The following is a 22,227-nucleotide window of genomic DNA, read 5'->3' on the forward strand; positions in this document are numbered from 1 at the left end:
TGAATCCCTCGCCTGATAACTATGTCTATCAGCCTGCAGTTCATCGCTATCCACTTGGCAAGAACATTCGTCAGCCTTGCTCATACGAGTTATTGAATTTAGTTGAGAACTCTGCTATGGCACGCTAACATGAGCATCTTTGTTGCTAGTGTTAGCAGATAGCAAGCCATCACATACAGTTGAAACTAGGGCTGCCACAAACTATTTTGATAGTCGACGAGTTCACCAATCGTAGTCTTCATTACTAGTCGACTAGTCGGATCATATTTAAATTGCAGTATATCACACCAGAAAGCAGCTGCTCTTATATAACCGGAAATAGCTTAACAAGCTTCCTTTTTTAGATGCTCGTTTAGCAGCTCCTTGCTGACATGCAAGGCAGGTTTGCATTAGTGATGGGATTTTCGGCTCTTTTTCGGTGAGCCGGTTCATTTGGATCGGCTCAGTGAAAAGAGCCGTCTCTTTTTGGCTCTCAAACGGCTCTTTTAACTTTAGCTTTTCTTTTAAATATTTACGACAAATTTTACACATACATTTTGATAAATGAATATTGCACTCTACTGAGTGCAAATAGCAACAATTATCAAAGCAAAGAAAACTATTATTTTTCTCATTTTATTGAACAAATTAATAGGCTCCAGAAAAAAACAAGAAACAGAATTAAAACTTCAACCAACAACAATCAAAATAACAATCAAATAACAAAAATAGTGATTAGTAATTTAACTGCAACAGCAGCAGCTAACAAAACAAGCATTAGCGAAATAAAAGACCTTGCTTTATTTTAAATTTGCATTAAAAAAAAACAAAAAACAAAAAAAACATATCAACTTGGACAGACTGCTTCTCTCATCTGACTTTAACCAATTAAAAGGTCTCCAAATGTTCCTGCGTTTTCGGCTCATGTTTGTGTGTCGTCCTTTCCTCTCCTGTTTTCTCCTCCTCCTGCCTCTCTCTGTCTGCGGCTGCGCAGACGGGGCGGAGCATGTGCTCCACGTGCAGTAGCACCTCCCCCACGCCCCACCCCTCTCCCCTCCCTCTCTGAGCACGGCAGCTGAGACACTGCCAAAACTCGCTACCGGCTCGTTCGCGACCGACACATCACTACATCGCAGGTGATCCGGCACAGATGCATCACAAACAGGCACAGGCCACCAGGCGCAGTGAAGTTTTAGGAGAAAAACAAAGTGTTAATTAAACAAATACCGGTAAATCAATAAGCACTGCATCGCCTATTAAAATAGATGTTGACAGGTTTGGTTCTCGACGTATAGACACCAATTTGAGTAGCTCCGTGCGCACTTCAAACCTACTGTAAAGAGTTCTCACAAAAACAAGAGCAGCTGGCTGACATCCGTCACATCTGCACTTTCATCTCAGGCCAGGGAAAAGTACTTTTGCATAACTTCTTTAATCTTCCCCAAGACATGATCGTGACTGTCAAAAATTCCGCAAGTAACTACGACAAAACAAAGAAACCAAATAAAAGTAACAAGATTGTCATGTCCAAAAAGCTCTGGCCATTTCCATAGCTCAACACAATTTTGCCATCTGACAAGGGCGTCTCTGCTTGAGCAAGCTCAAGCAAGCACCACAGCATAAATTACCATGAGTGCTGTCTCCTGTGTGGTGGTGGCCCTGGTGCAAAACAAACGAAAAAAAAACTAACATAATAAACTCTGTTGTTTGTTTACTTTCAATTGTAGATGGACTACGAGAGTCGTCTTGACAGCTCCAGTATATTTCTATTTCGTTTTCTGCAACGTGTTAAGTGGCAACTTCGGTTGAAATCCAAACAAGGCTCAATGGTTTATCTATAAATTACGTGAACAGATAATCTGCTTCCCAGTTCTCTTAAAAAGCACAATTCTCTTGATTGACTTTTATCTTCGCACTGCTTTTAGCCATTTCCTCCCTACTTTCCATAACAGCGTCGTCACTCATTCTCAACCCGAACATGTGGCGTAATGTTATGTTGTGGTCAGATTCTGCTGACAGAATGTAGATTGTTAACCGAGTTGGAAGGATGGCAAGGAGGAAGGTCATATACTTTTATGGTCGGAGGTTCGGGAAGACAGGAAGAATGTTTTACTTGTTGCATCAGTGAAGGCAATCATAATGCAACACAACATTGAGATGATTTTTGCAACCAATGGCATCTTATCGTTATACTCCGGGAACAAACTTCATATGCTTCCAGGATTACAACCGTTCTGACCTCAGACCAACTTTGTACTTGTTGGACCACACTATGTCTATCTACCGTATTTTTCGGATCATACGTCACTCCGGATTATAAATCGCACCAGCCAAGAAATGCATAATTAAGAAGGAAAAAACATATATAAGTCGCACTGGAGTATAAGTTGCATTTTTGGGGGAAATTTATTTGATAAAATCCAACACCAAAAACATACGTCATCTTGAAAGGCAATTTAAAATAAAATAAAAAATAAAAAAAATAGCGAACAACAGGCTGAATAAGTGTACGGTATACTAACGTTACATGACTGACATGCCTGGTAATGTCAGTAACGACGTAACATATTAAGAGTGAGTCGATGACGGGATCGGATGCGGAGTGTTGAAGCACGGAGCCAAAAGCTGGCGTTTTATTGACATCAGCTTCTGAGGTCTTAACAGCAACTCCCCACTCAGCTAGAAGCTAACAGGCTAACTCCCCTTTTCCACATCACAAAACCTTCCCACCCGGAACTCTCCCTTCGTCTCAACGTTCCGTGGGTGAATTATGTTCCCATAACTACAAGTTATTCATATAACTCTAGCATAAAGAACATGCTAACAAGTTTACCAAACTATCAGTTTCACTCCAAATCACTAAATCCAATGAAATCTTCATCCTCGGTGTCACTTATAAACAACTCCCCCAACTCGGGAAGTAGACGATGCTCTTCTACCGGCAATGTTGAACTTATCAACACAGGCCTAGAGCGCCCTCTTGTGGTTTAGTGTGAAAATAACATGTGAAATTATATAATAATGTGTTAATTTCACACAAAAATCGCACCAGATTATAAATCGCACCACCAGCCAAACTATGAAAAAAAAACTGCGATTTATAATCCGAAAAATACGGTACTGTATATTTGCACTGAGGCGTTTGAGCATTTGATGAAACAGTAATGTGGGTTGTTTCTTCATTCTTACTAGCAAATTTCAATACACCAAAGACGAGTTTTGTTGTTGTTGTTGTTGTTGTTGTTTTCTTTTTACATCAAGTTGTGTTGCTCAGTCCACAAAGGCATGTTCCCACCAAATGCAAATCTTTGGTGAGGGGAATGTTCAAAAGTGTCTGAGTACAGTCATTGTTATAGTTTTTTTTATTTGTATGGTTTCAATATTTTATTTTTAACTCATTCACTCCCACCCATTTTCAGTGAAGCAACCCCTTTACTGGATTTTGACTGCTTTTGCGAGGCCCACAGAGTATTGTGTTCTATTACTATAAAACATGGAATCTACCAAAAGAAAAATTAGCATCTCTTCTTTAATCAGGAAAAAAAAAAAAGTATATTTCTATCTGTTTCCGTTTTGGAGCGATTAGCATTAGAATATAGCTAAGTTTCATCACAAATCTGTTTAAAACAGTGGGGAAAAGAGTTTTTTGCAACATGGCTGTTTGATCTCTTATACTCTGCTGCCACCTGCTGGCCATATTTGTAATGAAGCGTTTTCTTCAGTTCAGAGGCTGCATCAAAGCCTTCTGTATGCTCTAGCATAAAAAAAAATTAAACATAAAAAACGTATAAATACGTCTTTGGGAGCAAATGAGTTAATGTATCAAAATTACTGTTTGAATGTTTTTCTTTCATAACCTTTCTTAAAATATTCTCATGCAATCTGTAAATGTGCATGTTGCGCTACACGAACAGGCTGGTGGAGTTGTTGCTTTTGACACACTAATGCATGTTTTCCAGGAGTCAGCCTGCTGGTGCCTCATGGAGCCGTGGCTGAAAATATGTCCTGGGAGATGTACATGGTGATCAGTCTGGGAGAGGCAAGGTGAGGGCCAACTAAATATATTTTCCAGCACCTGTTTGTTTGTCATAAATCTCTCTATCATATCATCTATCTTCCCTAGCTTTTCATCTTTACACCTGTTCACCACAAGCCCCTTACTCACTATCCATCTAATCTGGTTTACTTTTGTATTTTGCCTTTTTAAGGACTTGTTTTCCTGTTCCAACATAATCACAGATGCTTAAGAGAGAAGGAAAGCTGTCCGACAGTGTGACTGATCCATGATTCACAGTCTGTGGCTCATATTGTCGAAAGAAAATGTTGTTGTTGTGCTGATGTTGTGACACGTCTCATTATCTTAATGGGCCAAGTTGCATTCGCTTTGTGAATGGATACTTTGGGGACAGCATTGTCCTGCTTCAAAGAGCCTCATAAACATGCAACAATAATAATAATAATAATAATAATGTAAACAAACAAACAAACAAAGAGCTTACCCGGTAAATTGATGCCAATTTTGCAATCACAGCGTTTGCCGCACGTCTGGTAATTACAAATAAATGAATTCACTGAGGGTGAGAGGATTTTGTGTTAAACATGACCAAACAATGCACATAAAAGTATAAAAGTATCTGTTTCTTTCAATAGCAGTAACAATGTTAATACTAGGGATGTAACGATATCCAAACATCACGATACGATATTATCACGATATGAAGGTCACGATACGATAATTATCACGATATTGCGGGGGCGTTGGTGATATTTAAAAAAGATCATATATTGTAAAAAAAAAAAAAAAAAAAAGAGCTCATACTAAAATAATAATAATAATAATAATAAAAAAGCACAATATTGTGCTTTTGTGCATAACAGCAATGCATATAAACCACCTACAATTCCTAATAATATTGAGTCACTTATTTGGTAATGCAACCACACATTGATCGCTTCACAAGAAAATTAGGTGACCCTTCATCTGACAATTAGCATACATTTTAAACATAGAAGGCCAAAACATCCCTAATGAAAATTAAATTGCACTAATAAACCAACCTCTAGAGGGTGCTAGAACTGCACAAATGGAAATCAACCTGACTTTTTTTTTAACAGATGTGTGCCTTTTAAATATTGTGAACATGACGACGACGATATTGTGGCAGTTTTAATATCATGATATTGCCCTTATCGTTACATCCCTAGTTGATACATGACAAAATAGTGAATTTTGGTTTTGTAGCATACACAAACAGCATTTGACCAAAATGGACTATTCACTATTCATCATGAAACTAGTGATATATACAGTAGAGTTAGCTGGTCATCAGAAAAATCAATAACTAGCTATATTTAAACACTCCGAAGGAAAAAAAAGTGTGTGACCTTCCCCTTGGCCATCCTCACATTGCTGTGTTTCCTGCCGGGCTGCGTGGCTGCATGACAGATGGACCCAGCAAGCACTCCACCCTCCCTCCCCTGTTCCCTATAGGAGAGGGAATATGCGTGCTTACTTGACGAAGCCCCTCACCGGTGGTGCTTTGCACATTGATGTTTTGGCTGCTGTTGACAAACTTCTCAATCGAGTCTTTCATTTATCCCACTAACTTGCAGGAAGCAAAATCAAACCTTCAATCCTCCAATGTCATTTCTTATCCCATCCACTTGGCTGAGAGTCAATATGTAGCGATGTGCTCCACTCGATACAGTATCAACAGTGTGACACTCCGGGGGGGTTGTCATGACCTTGGAAGCTTATTTAAGCGATGATGAATACAACGATGAATAGCGTGCGCTGTTCTGATGGACGCGCACGGCAGAATAGAAGGCCTCGCCACCCCTTGAGGCCCTTCGTCTTGGCAGCGCACGTGTTCTGTATTCTGATCACAGCTTCGTAATGACCCTTGCATGGGCCGAGCGTCTCTCCGGGGAGGTTTGTACAGTGCACACTCTTCCCCGCGAATAGTCAGGTGGGTCTCCAGTCGCTTCTGAAGTGTTTTTGTTGCTTTGTTTTGTACTCAAAGATGCTCTACATGATCACAACTGTTTTAACATATGCTGCAAAAACATAACTCTCTCGAAATCTTTCTTGACGATCGTGTTGTGTTCTGGAGGTCTTGTGCTGCTGTTTAGTTAATTTTCTCGGTGTTTGTAGTTGCCATGGTGACAGATATGGGCAGAGTCTACTACGGCGCACCTGCTGTCAATCTTAACCAGCAGGGGTTAAAAGCCTGGCGTCTGCGGACGGGAGACGTCGGGCTATTTTCGCACTGCTACCTTGCTTGCTGCCAACTCGACTCTTGATCCTGTGCCTCGCCACGCGTTTGCTAGTTTTTGTGAACGACTGCCTATTCTCGTAGTTCTCCTGTCTGCAGAAGCTCTGTCCCCTTGCGCACCCTCGGTTGTTCTATAGAGTATTAATTAGTGTTGTTCCGATACCGATACTGGTATCGTGCCGATACTGCATAAAAAAATCCCTTTAGCCATCTCACCAGAAGAGGCTTTTTCAGACCTCTGAGGAGGGAGATGAGATTGGTGGAAAAGATCGGTTTATTTTAAAAGGATCGGCCGATCACCGGATTTTGGATGAAGCATCTTGTGTCTCGCTGGTGCACGACTTTCACTGATATGTGACATGTTCATTGCATGCTGATCTAAGATATCCTATTGGCCCATGAATGCTCTGAACCAATGGCAGGACAGCTTTTTCATGTTGAGGAAAAAAAACCTTAAGTATCGGTATGGTATCGGCCGATACTGCAAAGCTGGGTATCGGTATCGGTTTCGGGACCCAAAAAACGGTATCGGAACAACTACACTTTACACACAATACGACCAAAGCTGTTAAATGCCCGATTTTTTTTATCTTTATGTGTGGCATCTGACAAAGATAAAAAAAAAAATCTTTTTTAGATTTGAAAAATCCTTATATGTGTACCAGGCTTAATGCTGGTCTTGTCTTCGATCTTGGCAGTGCCACATGTGGTCTCCCTCTTCACCTTTGAATCACAAAATATTTGGGGCGCCGTTTGAACAATGTTTCAGCCATGGACACATTTTATACGTGCTTATTTTCCCTGTCACCGTGTGAGTAGAACAGTGTTTAGTGGGGCCCCGCCTGTGGTCTGTTATGCTTTTCATCTGGCCGGCTGTCAGTCACTCGCTGTCGACATTCTAACCTGCCAGCACCACAAAGAAATTGCTTCACTTCTGTGTCCAGCTCCTATCTCTGCCCAGCTGACTTCTCCACATAGACAGATTCCCATTAAGGCTTATTTTCAAGATGTATTCTCCAAGCTTTTCAAAGGCTGTCCTAAACCTTTTGAAGGTGCAGTTTTGCTTAGGTCAGACATACTTCCCTTGCAGCCAAGGTTTTATGAATGCATTGTGTTGTAAGATAAATCTTTCAAACTACTGAGGCAGAAAGTGCTTTGTTCTGGCCAGAAAAGAGCTTCAGAAGAGGAAAGTGGTTTCTGTGAGTGTTTTTTGCAGAATTTATTTGGCGTGTAGTGCACTCAGTTATGTTTTTTTGTCTCCATGCCTTGTGGTCTGATAGGATAAAATGTTCATCTGAAATACATGTCTGCAACCGTATGTGCTCCAGTGACAAGGTTTAACAAGGCCGTTTGCCACACCTGCCATTTGTAAATGGACAAACCCATTAGTTTGATGGGTGATTGTCAATGCAGTGGCTGATTTAAACTACCATAGTTTCACACTAATGCATTTAAGTTTATGCACTTGTTTGATTTGATTCATAAATGTTGGCCACCAGTCAGTTTTAAACTTGAATATTACATGCCAGATTCTCTTCTCTCTTCCAAAACAAGCTATTGTAAATTAGGGATGTAACGATATCCAAACATCACGATACGATATTATCACGATATGAAGGTCACGATACGATAATTGTCACGATATTGTGTGGGGGTGTTGGTGATATTTACAAAAGATCACAATATTGTAAAAAAAAAAAAAAAAAAGAGCTCATACTAAAAAAGGACAATATTATGCTTTTGTACATAACAATGAATATAAACCACCTACAATCTCTAATAACAACATTGAGGCACTTACTTGCTAATGCAAGCACACATTGATCGCTTCACAAGCAAATTTGGTTCCCCTTCATCTGACAATTAGTTAATTAATTTAATGCTAAAATCAAATGTTTTTGATTTGGGAAGTGGGAGGGAATTGACCTCATTGTTCCGATACTTTTGTAATAGCTTGTTTATCTCGTTGCACACCAAGATTTCTTTTTCTATCTGTCTAAAAGGGTGACAATGAAGATACACTTTGAACGATCAAACAAGGGAGACATTGACGGAGCAATACTTCACCTCATGATGCCTGTTTGGTTAATCTATCAAGACCGTACATACGGTGCCGTCATCTTCTGAATTAAAAATAGACCAAAGCAGAGAGGACAAACGGGTGAAGGACTGCACGCAATTTTAAGTGAGGCTAATGGAGTCTGCTAATATGTGTATTTGTTTCGACTGCTGTGTCCTCTTCCGACCCGGTCTGCCTCTTTACATGCCTCCCAGGTGCCACCGGTCACTTTCAATAATGCAGCTCATCTAAAGGGCTCAAGAAGCGCCCATATAGAGTCCTTCATCATGATGACAAGTGGAATAGAGAAAACAGACAGCAAGCTTGGGGCACTGTTACAAGTGGACTACGGCAGGCAAGCTACTTTAAGGGGCAGGTATTGTTATGAGGGGCCGTCAGGGGCATAACTCAGCTTTACCTTTTACACACACACTACTGAATTATTTCTCATACGCTAGTGACATGCTTTTACATATACTCATACGCACTGATGAAACTCTCATACAACATGTTTTTTACTTGCATACTGTCCAAAAGTGACAAGCTTTTACATAAATGAATGAAACACTATTACACAACAGATTTTTATTTCCTCACATAGTCTTGTGAAATGCTCTCATACAGGGAAGCAATGCATTTGCGTTTATGAATTCACTTGTGCGTGTGAGCGAAGACAAAGGGCATTTCAGTAAGGTATGTAAGTGTATTTTACTAGTGTAGCTAAGTTTAAAAAATATCAGTACTATGTTGCGTATGAGAGTATTTCAGTAGTTTTCATAAGAGTTTCACAAGTAAGAAAAGTATTTTACTTGTGTATGTAAGTGAAAAAAATGTCACCACTGTTAATAAATGCATTTCAGTAGCGTGTGTGTCTCTGAAAGTCCCTTATGTATTCTGGTCCTTGGATGTTTTGCCCCATTTTCCATGTTTTTGAACGTTTATCCACCTTTTTGGGAGAATTGTTAGGGTTTAATGATTTTTGTTTCCCAATACACTTCAACGGGGATCAATTAGCGTATATGCAAATTTTGGCTATTTTTTGAGCAGGACCCTTCCAAATCCAAAGTTGTTTAAATAGACGCTAATCCATCCATTTTCTTAACCGCTTACTCCTCGCGGGGGTGCCGGAGCCGGATGTTTTATTTATTTTTTTATTTTTTTTAAACTCGCTGAGTAGTGATTGGATCCAAAATCCTGATCATGTAAACCTGATACATAATGTTTTTTTTATTTTTATGTTTTTTAATTTGTATTATTATCATTATCGTTATTATTATTATTATTATTATTATTATTATTATTATTATTATTACTAGTAGTAGGAGTACTAGCAATAGTACTATTACTACTACTACTACTACTAATAATAATAATAATAATAATAATAATAAAATACAGAATACATTTCATAGTTTTATACATAGGTACTTACATGTACAGTATTTTTCGCAGTACCAATGTATTTATATTGCATAGTTAAAATGAGCTGGGCTTTGTAAGTGAGGGTTTTTTATTTTATTTTATTTTTTTAGATTTTTATCAACCAAATAATGCAGAAAAGAAACATGGTTATCAAGAATGTAGAAAGCAAAAAATGGTTATCAAATAACGAGATACAGTATGTAATCAGAAAATGTGTTGTCAGCGTGTCATCTTCCTTGCTTTGAACACAGTGACAAGTTGTTGGAGAAGTCAGACAGAGCTTGGTAGACATGATGGCCACTGTGAGACTTGGGGATTACGTGCGCTCTTGAAAATGTAGAAAAAAGTTGGTTTAAAAAAAATAAATAAATAAACACAATCCGAAATATTGTGTCCCGGACGCGCAAACATTATAACCCACATGCTCCCTTTTCTTCACTCTGTGTGTTTCCCTGCATGAATTTTGAACATGTTCAGTTTTGTGTATGGAATAAAACACTCGTAAGCAGCATCTTAATTTGAATTCAGAGCAGTTGCCTTGATGTCTATTTGACCAACATATTAGAATGACTGACAGCCAAGCTCATTTGACGTGACTACTGAAGCTTTACTTGTCGGTATTCAAATGTAACAATCATATGCGGATTTTTATTTTTTTCTTTGAGCAGGATTCTGTATTCATTTATTAAGTATTGAGTTAACTAAAGTACTGTACAGACAAATGAGATCCAGACCCAGTCCTGTCATGGCTTCAGTACATATTATGATTGATTTAGTAACAGTCAATTCAATTACGTTATTGTCTGTCACTTTATTTCGATTTTAATTGAACAATATACCTGACTACATATGTGCAACATATTGTTAAACAAACGCACCAGTGTCAATTACAAGTTTGTAGTGACATATTAATTGTATCCCTAGTGAGTTGGTCAGTTAGTGTATAATAGTTTAGTGTACAATTTGGCCTCACTGTATCAGACATTTGATGCCGCTGTTGTTTTACACATTTTTACATGTTTATTGAGCAATGATTGAGTGTAACTTTGAAAGCTGGTGCATATTATAGCGCCGAATCCCCTTGTTTTGATGGCAAGTGCTGTTTCTTCTTGAATCCAAAGTATGTTCCCAGACCGACAAGCCCTGTTTGTTCTAAGCCTCTTTTAATGAACACACTCCAACTCACCAGCAAATCACCGTGACTTTTTTCACCTGGGCTGGAAACGAAATCCAGCAGCTTGGCTATGCAGCAATAAACACTGGAGAGTGAGCATCCACGCTTGCAAGGAGTCAAGCCTGAAGGCATGTTTTGTTTGCAGCCCACCTGTTTGCATAAGCGCCTCTCATTAGTATGTTGCTTTTGGGTCTATTAGCATAGCATCGACTAGGGGGTGTTAAACGGAGTGGTCTCTAAAAAAAATTAAATAAAATTAATAAAACGGTTAAGCAAATGATAGGACTCCTTTTCATACTTGAATATTAGGGCCGTCAGTTTAACATGTTCATTCGATTAATGAATTACGCTGCAAATTAACGAGTTAACGCAATTAAACAACACTAAAAGTCCCACAGACAAGCCATGAGACTTTTGTGCATAGAATACCCAAAGGGCATCCCAAATGGCTGGATTAGTTTCACTATTTATTTTATTTTATTTTATTTTAGTTTCACATGAGGCAATAACTGTCTCCAAATGTCTTAGTTCGTTTATGTTACGTGTATCTTCAAGGATTCTTCCTGTTTTTGAATAATCCACATCTTGGTGTAGTTTTGGAAAGATCTGTGTGGTTAAAGTCATTAGCTGTAATGAGAAAACAGAGCTTCAACTTCCTGTTGCTGATGCACGTAGGGCCAACCACCATCTTACGTGTGTCGGGCCAGCGGCAATAAATTCATTCAAGCTCTTATTTACTTAGCGATTTTGACGCAAATTGTTTTGTTACAAACATGAGACATGTAGCAATGTGAATTTTCACCCTTTTCAGTCTAAAGAGACCACAAACAAACCCTAAAAAGCATCTTAGTTAGTAGTCGTGCTTGACGGTCGGAGTCCGAATGCAATAAGTGTCCTATGGAACACGAAATATTGGTTCCGGGCGTCCCGGCAACTTCCAGGTGCCGCAAATATATTTTTAAAATTATGAAAAGAGCTTCGACACATGCATTTTTGCCAAGTTTTGTGGTCGACCCAAACGACTTAGTCGACTTTTATTCCCAGCCCTCATTGTGTTTTTTGTTTTGTGCTGTTTTGTACCACACACACACTGACCTACTTTGTCATACTGTGTTTAGTGCCAATACAGTGGAAGGCTGTGAAATCCTCCTGAGCCCTGAAGTGATGTATGGTCCTCCGGGTCTGGACCTATCCTGCCCAGTGGCCATGACCATAGCTCACTGTGCCGAGGTGGATTCTGAGAACTGGAACATCCAGCTCAAGAGGCGAATCCAGGACAGTAAATGGGAGGTAAGAGCTGCAGGCACACACCTGTTCAATAAAGTACATTTGACATTTTGTTTGATTGCAATTGTCTTTCTTCCGCAATGGTTCCATTGTACCCAGCAAATGAGTAAATTCTGCAATATTGACGTACCATTTTTAAATACACCTTGTTTTTATTGTGTTTCCTGGACTTACATTTATTATTGTGCTTAAATCCAGTTTTTAACCTGTGGGTGGTATTTTATTTTGAAATAGCCTGGTCAGAACCATCAAAAATCCCTAAACGGGTCCCAATACCACCCAGGTTAAAACAATACAATCACATTCAAACACATATGATATATTGACAGAGAGCAAGAGCAATGGATAAGACAAAAATAAGGAGTATGAAAGCAGTATGGAAAAAAAGAGAAAATCTGAAATATTGCGGGACTGCTAAAATGCCGCCACAGTACAGAGAGTTTTTACTAGGGGTGTGAATTGCCTAGTACCTGACGATTCGATTCGTATCACGATTCACAGGTCACGGTTCGATTTGATACCGATTAATCCCGATACGAATTTATAAGTCGATTGTTGCGATTTTTTTTCATTCAAATTTAGAAAATACTAATCAGTAAGCTTGTAGAGTGTAAGATTTATATGAAAATTTATTATTTATTTATCTGAAATTTCAGTCTTATAGAGGTTGTAATCTGTTTCATGTTTGAACAGCATTAAAATAAAATATTAAGGCTTAATGTTCCGTTCATATAACATTCTTCCATGCTCAAGGTGTGAATCCTAACCCAAAGTCAGACGTTTTGTTGAATATTTTTCCATTAAAAATGGAAGTTTAAAAATCGATTCACGCACACACACACACACACACACACACACACAAAAGGCAATGATGATAAGACGTTGAATCGGTAAGACTACCGAATGAACAAATCTGAGCTCTTAAAAAAAAAAAAAAAATTCGATTTTTTTTTTTATTGAATCGATTCGACAATCGCGCGATGTAGTATCGCGATATATCGCCGAATCGATTTTTTTTAACACCCCTAGTTTTTACTGTATTTTTTGAAGTATACAAAGCCTGTTAGAATATATATATATATATATATATATATATATATATATACATATATATATGCAGATAAGGTTAGCTGAAGCATGAGTTTCCGTATGATTACTAATACAAGATGTCCTTGTCCCTGCGTAGACACATCATTGTGCAACTTTGCTGAGAACCAAGGAAGTTCTCCTGAAAAGAAATAAAAACAAATTAAGCAACAGCTGTTGATGTTTTCACACCTCTCAACCATAATGATATCTGTTTGGGTTTATTTCAGACAATGAAGTCCATCTGTTTTTGCAGGCCATGCAACTATGGTAAATAACTCCAGCAGCTGTAGGCATATTTTAAAAGTTTTTTTTTTTAAGTATACAACCAAGACCCACGCAATCTCGTCTCAAGCAGTATATTTTAAAATTGTGCCAAAGATGTTGCTCATCTTACAAAGCCCACTTTTTTTCTTTTTTTTTTTTATCACCTGCAGCTCAGGTCAGATCTGAGAAGCCAGCAGTTCTTTGGGTCTCGAATTTCTTTAAATGAGCAGTCAGAGGCAACATCCCTAAAGTTATGGAAGTACAGTAGCAGAGATATTGACCAGCGGGGGTGAAAATATTGATCTTCACGCCACACAATTTTGCAATCCTTCACAACCATGAATCCCCCCCACAGCGTTAATAAAGGCCGTCGGTCTGTCTGTCCACCCTTCCACCTGTCTGTACATAAGCAACAAAAATGTACAGAACTTTACTCTTGACTAACACTTGACCTACAAGCCAATCTATATGAACAATGAGATGTCTAAAGTTGTAAACAATCTGCATTCTGACGACCTGTATTAACCTTCCCGTGCTTGCACAGCTTCCGCCAGAATTCCAAAACATACGTTAGAAAACTGTGAATTGTCCAGAGGTGTGAATGTGAGTGTGGATAATCTTTTGTCTATATGTGCCGCAAAATTGCATGGCGACCAGTCTATGGTGTAACCCACCTCCCATAGTCCCAAAGCAAGGCTCCAACAGCTTTTGGAATCTATATGAGCCGTATACAATGATAGTGTTGCTACAGTTACCTTGAAAAAGTAATTTAGTTACTTTACTGATTACTTGATTGTAAAAGTAACTAAGTTAGATTAACTCATTCACTCCCAGCCATTTTCACAGAAGCAATCCCGTTCGCTCCCGGCTGTTTTACTGGATTTTGACTGATTTTGCAAGGCCCACAGAATATTGTGTTTGATTGCTATAAAGGTATGGAACCTATCAAAAGAAAGATTAAAGTATCTTCTTTCATCAGGAAAACAAAGTATGTTTCTATCTGTTTTGCAGCAATTAGCATTAGAAGAGAGCTAAGTTTCATCAGTTTTCACAAATCTATTCAAAATTGTAAGTAATTGAGCTTTTTTTCTACATGGCCCTGGTTGATCTCCTTTGCTCTGCTGCCACCTGCTGGCCGTTTGTGTAATAACTACCATTTCTGCAACCGTTCTTTGCAGTTGAGAGGCTGCATCAAACGTGACTTACAATTTTAAATAGATTTGTGAAAACTGATGAAACTTAGCTCTCTTCTAATGCTAATTGCTGCAAAACAGAAACAGATAGAAACATACTTTTTTTTCCTGATGAAAGAAGATACTTTAATCTTTCTTTTGATAGGTTGCTTTTATAACAATAGAACACAATATTCTGTGGGCCTTGCAAGATCAGTCAAAATCCAGTAAAACAGCCGGGAGCGAACGGGATTGCTTTTGTGAAAATGGCTGGGAGTGAATGAGTTAATGAAAATGTGGAGTAACGCATTGAATCTCTGGACAGTAACTTTAATCAGACTACTTTGTAGAATTAAGTAACGCGTTAGACTACTAGTTACTTTGGAAAGCAAATTTTTTTGAGTAACGCGTTACCGGCAACACTGGCAATGAAAGCTCCAGCTGGTCATGTGATTGGTGAATTATGTGCAAGCTATATAGACGAGCAAGCTTTGTGTGAGAGAGGATTGATCCCGCCTGCCTTATGTTCTCTGTGTCCGCAGGGTGACATCGGGCCACATAAAGGTAAATGTCGTAGCAGGAGTAAAATAAAGAAACAATTATAGACAGTAATAGGCAGGAAGGAGGCACGGCTGCTGTCAGTCATTGAGGGGGAATGGTAAGGGAATTACAATAGAAGGCGTAAGGGGCTGTTAGACAAGAAAAATATTGATTAGTGGATCAGCAAAGATCCCGCAGAATGAATGTAGAAGTTAGGAGATCAGGCGGAAAAGCGCGGGGTTGTTTACGTGCTGCCAGCAATTGTCTGTTTTGCTGCAATATATCAACACAGGGCACAAGCAGTCTGTGCAACTCAGCTGATATTTTACTTTTCTTCTCAGCAGCACTCTAATGTTTTCAAAATGTTTGCCTTCGGTTCGAATTGCATACGTGTAGGTGTTGTATCGCTGTGATGTCAGAATGTGTTGTCCTCTCCATCGAAGCTGTATTTTATATTATTCTTAGTTAAGTCTTGTAGCATTTAATTCCAAAAGCCACAAAGCCAATACGGGCACCATCTCTATGTCACTTTGAATTATTTTGTTTTATAGCTGTAAGCATCAAGATGATGACAACTATGGAATGGAGTGAAAATAATGAGGAGAAAAATTCAGTCAGACTCTAATGTAAATGTAAATAGGACAACAAGTTTTAGCAAGCCACACACGGGTCAGAATAATGAATACCGCAGGTTTGCCCCTGGCTGTTGTGGTGGTTGTCAGCACTTAAAAGAGCTTGTTATTTAGAGGAAGGCTGCTCTCTCCATTGTCTGTTCTTTGCTGCAAATATTATTTTCTCAACACAGAAATGGAAGCTGTGTGGAAAGTTTAAGAATTGCTGTTATTGCTTTCATGTAACAAACTATCGTGTAGAAGTCTTTGGCCACATATAGCCTTGATATTTTGCTGACCCTTTTCACAGCAGCCAGTTTGGCATTTAGTAGTAAGGTAGATACAACGAGCAGCAGTGATATAACCATATAAGTACTAGGGATGTACCGATAAGCGCAATATCGTGATATCGTGATATTAAAACTGCCACAATATCGTCATCGTCATGTTGACGATATTTAAATGCAACACATCTGTTAAAAAAAAAAAAGTCAGGTTGATTTCCATTTGTGCAGTTCTAGCACCCTCTGGTGGCTATTTTTTTTTAGTGCAATTTAATTTTTATTAGGGATGTTTTGGCCCTTCTATGTTTCAAATCTACACTAATTGCCAGATGAAATGGGAACGTAATATGCCTGTGAAGCAAGTTAATATGTGGAGGAACTCGATGTGTGCGTGCATTAACAACATAACATAATAATAACATTATTAGAGGTGCACAATAATGCTATTTTCAACCGATACCGATAAAACATTAAGGTGAATTTTTACCTAATTTCTATCCATCCATCCATTGTCTTGACAGCTTACTCCTCACAAGGTTCGCAAGGTGCTGGAGCCTATCCCAGCTGGCTTCAGAACTGGTTGCCAGCCAATTGTAGACCTCATTTCTATACTTAAAAAACTTGATCTATCTATCTATCTATCTATCTATCTATCTATCTATCTATCTATCTATCTATCTATCTATCTATCTATCTATCTATCTATCTATCTATCTATCTATCTATCTATCTATCTATCTATCTATCTAAAAATCAATGAAAGATCTGAGTACTTTTCTTCAACATCTTACAATGATTTTGTTACTTTTTGTGTTGCTTTCTCCCAGAAGTTTTAATGTTTAGTCATAAGCTTAGTGACCATGTGCGCCTTACAGACGTACGCCATTTGTTAGGTACAGTTTATGTGTTACAATAAAAATAATAATAATACAACTCTCCGTCTTGTAGTTTGTCTATGGGGAAACTTAATGATATCAAGCACATGATAAAATAGTACATAATAAAAAGCAGGACATTGGCGCTCAGGTCATGACCGCCGCCAAGAGAACGGTGGACGTTTCTCGTCTTGCATAGTAGCTGCTAGTAAGAGTGTGGCTGGCAGGCTCAGTTCTTCTTATCATTTTAACGAGGGGAGAAAATATTGCTCCTCAGGCATCAGTCTAGAGCACATTATTTGTTCTCACTGCACCTATTAAGTTATATAATCACAGGATTCTATAGGTCCACAATGGGTCTTATAAAACATTTGATGATGGTCAGATTTTTGTGAATGAGGAGGGTAGATGTGCTTAATATGCACGATATGTTTCAAGGCGCCAAATAAGCCATTTTGCAATGCGGTTTGCTAGTTCAGATTTTTATTTTGCATCTCAAACAAACACATCAAAACAATACATGAAAGCAAATGTTGGACGTATTGTAATGTTGGAACGGAAACGCAGGGGAAAGTTAGGTATAAACAATTTATTCTCTCCAGTTGGAAATAATGAAGTGCTTAGAATGCCATCGTCTCATAAATAAAACACTATGCTGCTCAAAGTGACTATTTTATGTTGCGCTTTACTATAGTAGGTGATGATTTTATGTATTTATTTATTTATTTATTTCCCCCCCCCCCTAGGGATTGTTCACCAACTGTGTGGATTATTTTTTATTTTTTTTGGTATGATTTAAGCCTGTTATCTTTTCTTATACTTGGTGAAAAAGAGTTCAATCCATAATGCATTCATTTCATCAGTGTAGCACTTGGCATGAATATATTATGTTGTATATGTTACGTTGAATTGAGCAAAACATCAATGGAGTTTTATAAAAGCAAGACTCCATGTTGTGGAATACAAAAATGCCCTTATTTCTTCATATTGTAAGTTTTGCAGGTGTTTTCTTTATTATGTATCTTTATTACAAAGATTCTTAATTGTCTTAACGTGCAATAAGTCAGGTGTTTCATTAACATAAGAAAATACTTTTAAATTCATGTGAACAGCAAATTTCAAGAAAACAGTAAGATAAAAAAAATGGTCTTTAAAATTGTATTTCTCATGAATTTATGGGGAAAAGAGATATGAACTCGTTGACCGCCAAAAACGTTTAATGGCGCATGCTAAAATCCTAATGAATGCCGCCATAAACGTTAATTGATGTTTACTAGGGTTTTTTGGGGGGGTTCCCCGCCCTCAATGGGCAGTGTAATGTCTTGTGAAGCACTACCTGCTCAATAAGTTGTGGAATCAAAAACACCCACTAACTATGGCCAGCAGATGGCAGGATTGTTTCTCTTTTCAGTGGGCTCACGGTATATGAAATTACGATGAAACACGACTGATATGATGAAATTGAACGTTTTCAACGTTACACTCAAATTACCTTTTTTGAATGGTGATTACTAAAGAACAGAATAAGGTAGAAACATACTTTTTTATGTTTATGTAGTCGTAGCGTACAATATTTTGTTTGCCTTGGAAGATGAGTATAAATGCTCAAAACCGGCTGGCACTATTGTTTTTTGGATAATATTTGGCAGTCAAAGAGTTAAAATAATCGATCCATGTTTTTATGAACCAGATTTTTTTTTTTTTTTTTTTTTTTTAACTCAGCCCTAAGGATTATAGACTAATTATATTGTGGACAAGGTTCATAAAGTCACCAAACATTATATTAACACTTTGACCGCCAAAAACGCTTAATGACGTATTCTAAAATCCTAATGAATGCCGCCAAAAACCTTAATTCACGTTTATTAATTTTTTTCTCTCTCTCACTCTCTCTCTCTCAATGGGCAGCGCAACGTCTTGTGCAGCGCTGCCTTGTCACTAAACAAAAAAAATATTAGTGACAAAGTCACTGCTGTGCAAAAAAAATGTATCTTTTCACAAAAAGCTTGTTTTTCTCTTCATATTTTTGTGTTTTCGCTTATGTCACTCAAATGACCTAATTTAAAATAGTGATTACTAAAGAACGGAATAAGGTAGAAACATACTTTTGTTTTTCTCATGAAAGAATGGAATCAAATCTTTCATATGGTATCCACCATATGTATGTCGTCATACCACACAATATTTTGTTTGCTTTGGAAAATGAGTGAAAATGCTCCAAATTGGCTGGCACCGTTGTTTTTTACTTTTATTTTTATTTTTATTTTTTTTTATTATTTTTTTATAACATTTGGCAGTCAAAGAGTTAAATGTAAGTTACTATCAGTGGGGACATTCAGACATCTTTCTAATCGGTTAAAACTGTGCAATGTTCTCTTCCGGCGTTGTAGGAGGTGATGTTGGTGGAGGATGAGTCCACTTCTTGTTACTGCCTAATGGACTCCACAAGCTGCCACCTGCTGCTCAACCAGCCAGGTTCGTACGCCCTCGTGGGCGAGCCCCTGACGCAGGCTGCCATCAAGAGGCTGAAGCTGGCTGTGTTTGGGAACATGGAGGGCACTTCCATGAGCTACAGCCTGCGGGTGTACTGTGTGGATGATACGCCGCATGCCTTTCAGGTGGGGAACCAAAAGATTTGATGCCATCAAACAAAGAGCTGGTAGAAACTGTTTGGGGAAAGATCACATTCACATCCATCTCTTTGGCTGGCGCCGTTTACAAGCAGTCGCTTTGCACTTTGAGGAATCAGAACAATGACATCACGAAGCTTGACAGGTGCTATGCAAAAAAAGAAAAAAAAAAGAAGAAATAAATTCAAATTTATTCGGCATTTCCCTAATTAAAATGACGTAGTGATAATGGCTGCCACATGCTGTGTTTTATTAAATGACAACATTCACATGTATTTATTAGGGATGTAACAATATCCAAAAGTCACAATACAATATTATCACGATATGAAGCTCACAATACGATAATTATCACGATATTGTGGGGAGGTTCAGGATATTTTAAAAAGGTCAGAGTATTGTAAAAAAAAAAAAAAGTGCTCATACTAAAAAAAAAAGCACAATATTGTGCTTTTGTACATAACATCAATGTTATGTTATTAGGTTTTATTATTATTATGTTATTATTAGACTTAGACTTAGACTTGACTTTATTGATCCCTTTGGGATGGATCCCTCTGGGAAATGTACATGTCCAGCAGCAATAAGAACAGATAATAAAATAAAAAAATAATTAAATCAATCAATAAATAAGGTTCTTACACCAGAGATTGAATTAATTATTATGTTTTTTTGTTAATGCATGCACACACTGAGTTCCTTCACATATTGACTTGCTTCACAGGCATATTACGTTCCCTGTCATCTGCCAAAACATGCCTTGTGAAAATTAAATGTATGTATATATATGTTTTATAATATGAATTAATTCGTCAGGACTGCAAATTTAACACTGAGACAAAGCTCTTGGTACTATAATCAGTCCCAGTCAAATGTTAATCGATCCTTATTTTGTTATCATGTTTGACTTGATTTATCTTTTCGGCAATTAGAGGCGTTTTAAGCATTGAGATCCCCTAAAGTGAACATCTGGGAAATCAGGTTCCTGATGATCCCTTCAGAGATTCGACTAAACAGGACAGCTCAGCCCTGGGACTCATTCTTCTCTGCGACCACCATTCTGTCATGTCAGAGCCATCAGTGGCAGCTGGCTTTCTGAATTTGGTTTATGCCTTCCAAGCAGATGCCAGACGTGTGTGCATCCCTTGGGCTCGTGCCTGACTAACACCATGTTTGTGTTGTGTTTCCCAAGTTTTAGTCATCACACGTTGCTTTCTGCTTCTGCACGAAGCCTGATTCAATAAAAAACACCTATGAGAGGATTTTTTTTTTTTTTTTTAAGCCGTGACAAATAAAAGCTGATATTTTGCATTGCGAGGAATTTTCTTTTCGACTGCACTACATTCTTTTGAAGAAAGAATAACAAATGTGCTATTTCACCTTAACTTGATTTTCAAGGCTAGACCATTCAGATTGTGTTTGAAAAAAAAAAAAAAATACCACACTGCAGGCTGTTTTGACAACCTTCCTGTGCGGATATGAATAGCTAACATGTTATGTTGAATTCTCAATCTTTCTCAAGCTCAATAGTTTGCACTAGGGATGTAACGATATCCAAACATCACGATAACAATACGATATCACGATATGAAGGTCGCGATACGATAATTATCACGATATTATGGGGTGGTTGGCGATATTTAAAAACAGATCACAATATTGTAAAAATAAAAAAGAGCTCATACTAAAAAAACAACATTTTGCTTTTGTACATAACAGCAATGCATATAAACCACCTACAATCTCTAATAACAATATTGAGGCGCTTATTTGCTAAGACAACCACACATTGATTGCTTCACAAGCAAATTAGGTTCCCCTTCATCTGACAATAAGCATAGATTTTAAACATAGAAGGCCAAAACATCCCTAATGAAAATTAAATTGAACCAGCTAGCCACTAGAGGGTGCTAGAACTGCACAAATGGAAATCAACCTGACTTTTTTAACAGATGTGTTCCTTTTAAATATTGTGAACATGACGACGACGATATTGTGGCAGTTTTAATATCACGATATTGCCCTTATTGTTACATCCCTAGTTTGCACGAAAATCAAAATGTGCCCATTTTTACAGCGAGTGCACATGGCTGTCTACAAAAATAAAAGTCTAAAAGTCAATTGTGGCATCTTAACAGTTTCAGTTCTTCAAATAAGTTCAAGACACATCAAAGATTAAGAGCATGATTTACAGGGAAAAACAGACACTGTGTCCAGATATAGGCAGATGAGACACCCTATGTTCCAGGGCGCTGTTACTTAGGTTTGTCAATAGTTGTCTGTTTTCATGCCCAGTGAAATGACAATATGCAATTTGCCTCAAGCACATTCTTCACCACAAATAAGTACACTCTCATAGATATCCCTCTGCGTTCATGCGCCGGCTCTCAATCTGAGTGACCTCACATCAGTTACGTTTGTATTTGCAATCATTGAGATGCTCGACGAGGAGACGGGCCAGACATGAAAACATCCCACTGGGACACTCAACCGTGATGATAAATAATCACCTGCAAGCGACAACAGAAGTCATCTGTCATCACAAATTCAATTTGGGAGACACGTT

The 22,227-nt window shown here is 38.1% G+C and overlaps 1 protein-coding gene across 2 annotated transcripts in view; it reads left to right on the forward strand.

Annotated features, from left to right (window-relative positions):
- The window catches only part of unc5db (unc-5 netrin receptor Db), a 168,481-nt gene that overhangs the window by 127,751 nt on the left and 18,503 nt on the right, over positions 1-22,227 (forward strand). For both annotated transcript variants that reach the window (XM_077522285.1, XM_077522286.1), the window contains 3 exons: positions 3,939-4,023; positions 12,028-12,199; positions 19,422-19,649. In XM_077522285.1, coding sequence (XP_077378411.1) covers positions 3,939-4,023; positions 12,028-12,199; positions 19,422-19,649 — 485 coding nt within the window. The remainder of the gene's footprint in view (positions 1-3,938; positions 4,024-12,027; positions 12,200-19,421; positions 19,650-22,227) is intronic.

Source organism: Festucalex cinctus, chromosome 5, assembly GCF_051991245.1.
Source record: "Festucalex cinctus isolate MCC-2025b chromosome 5, RoL_Fcin_1.0, whole genome shotgun sequence".
Classification (NCBI taxonomy): domain Eukaryota; kingdom Metazoa; phylum Chordata; class Actinopteri; order Syngnathiformes; family Syngnathidae; genus Festucalex; species Festucalex cinctus.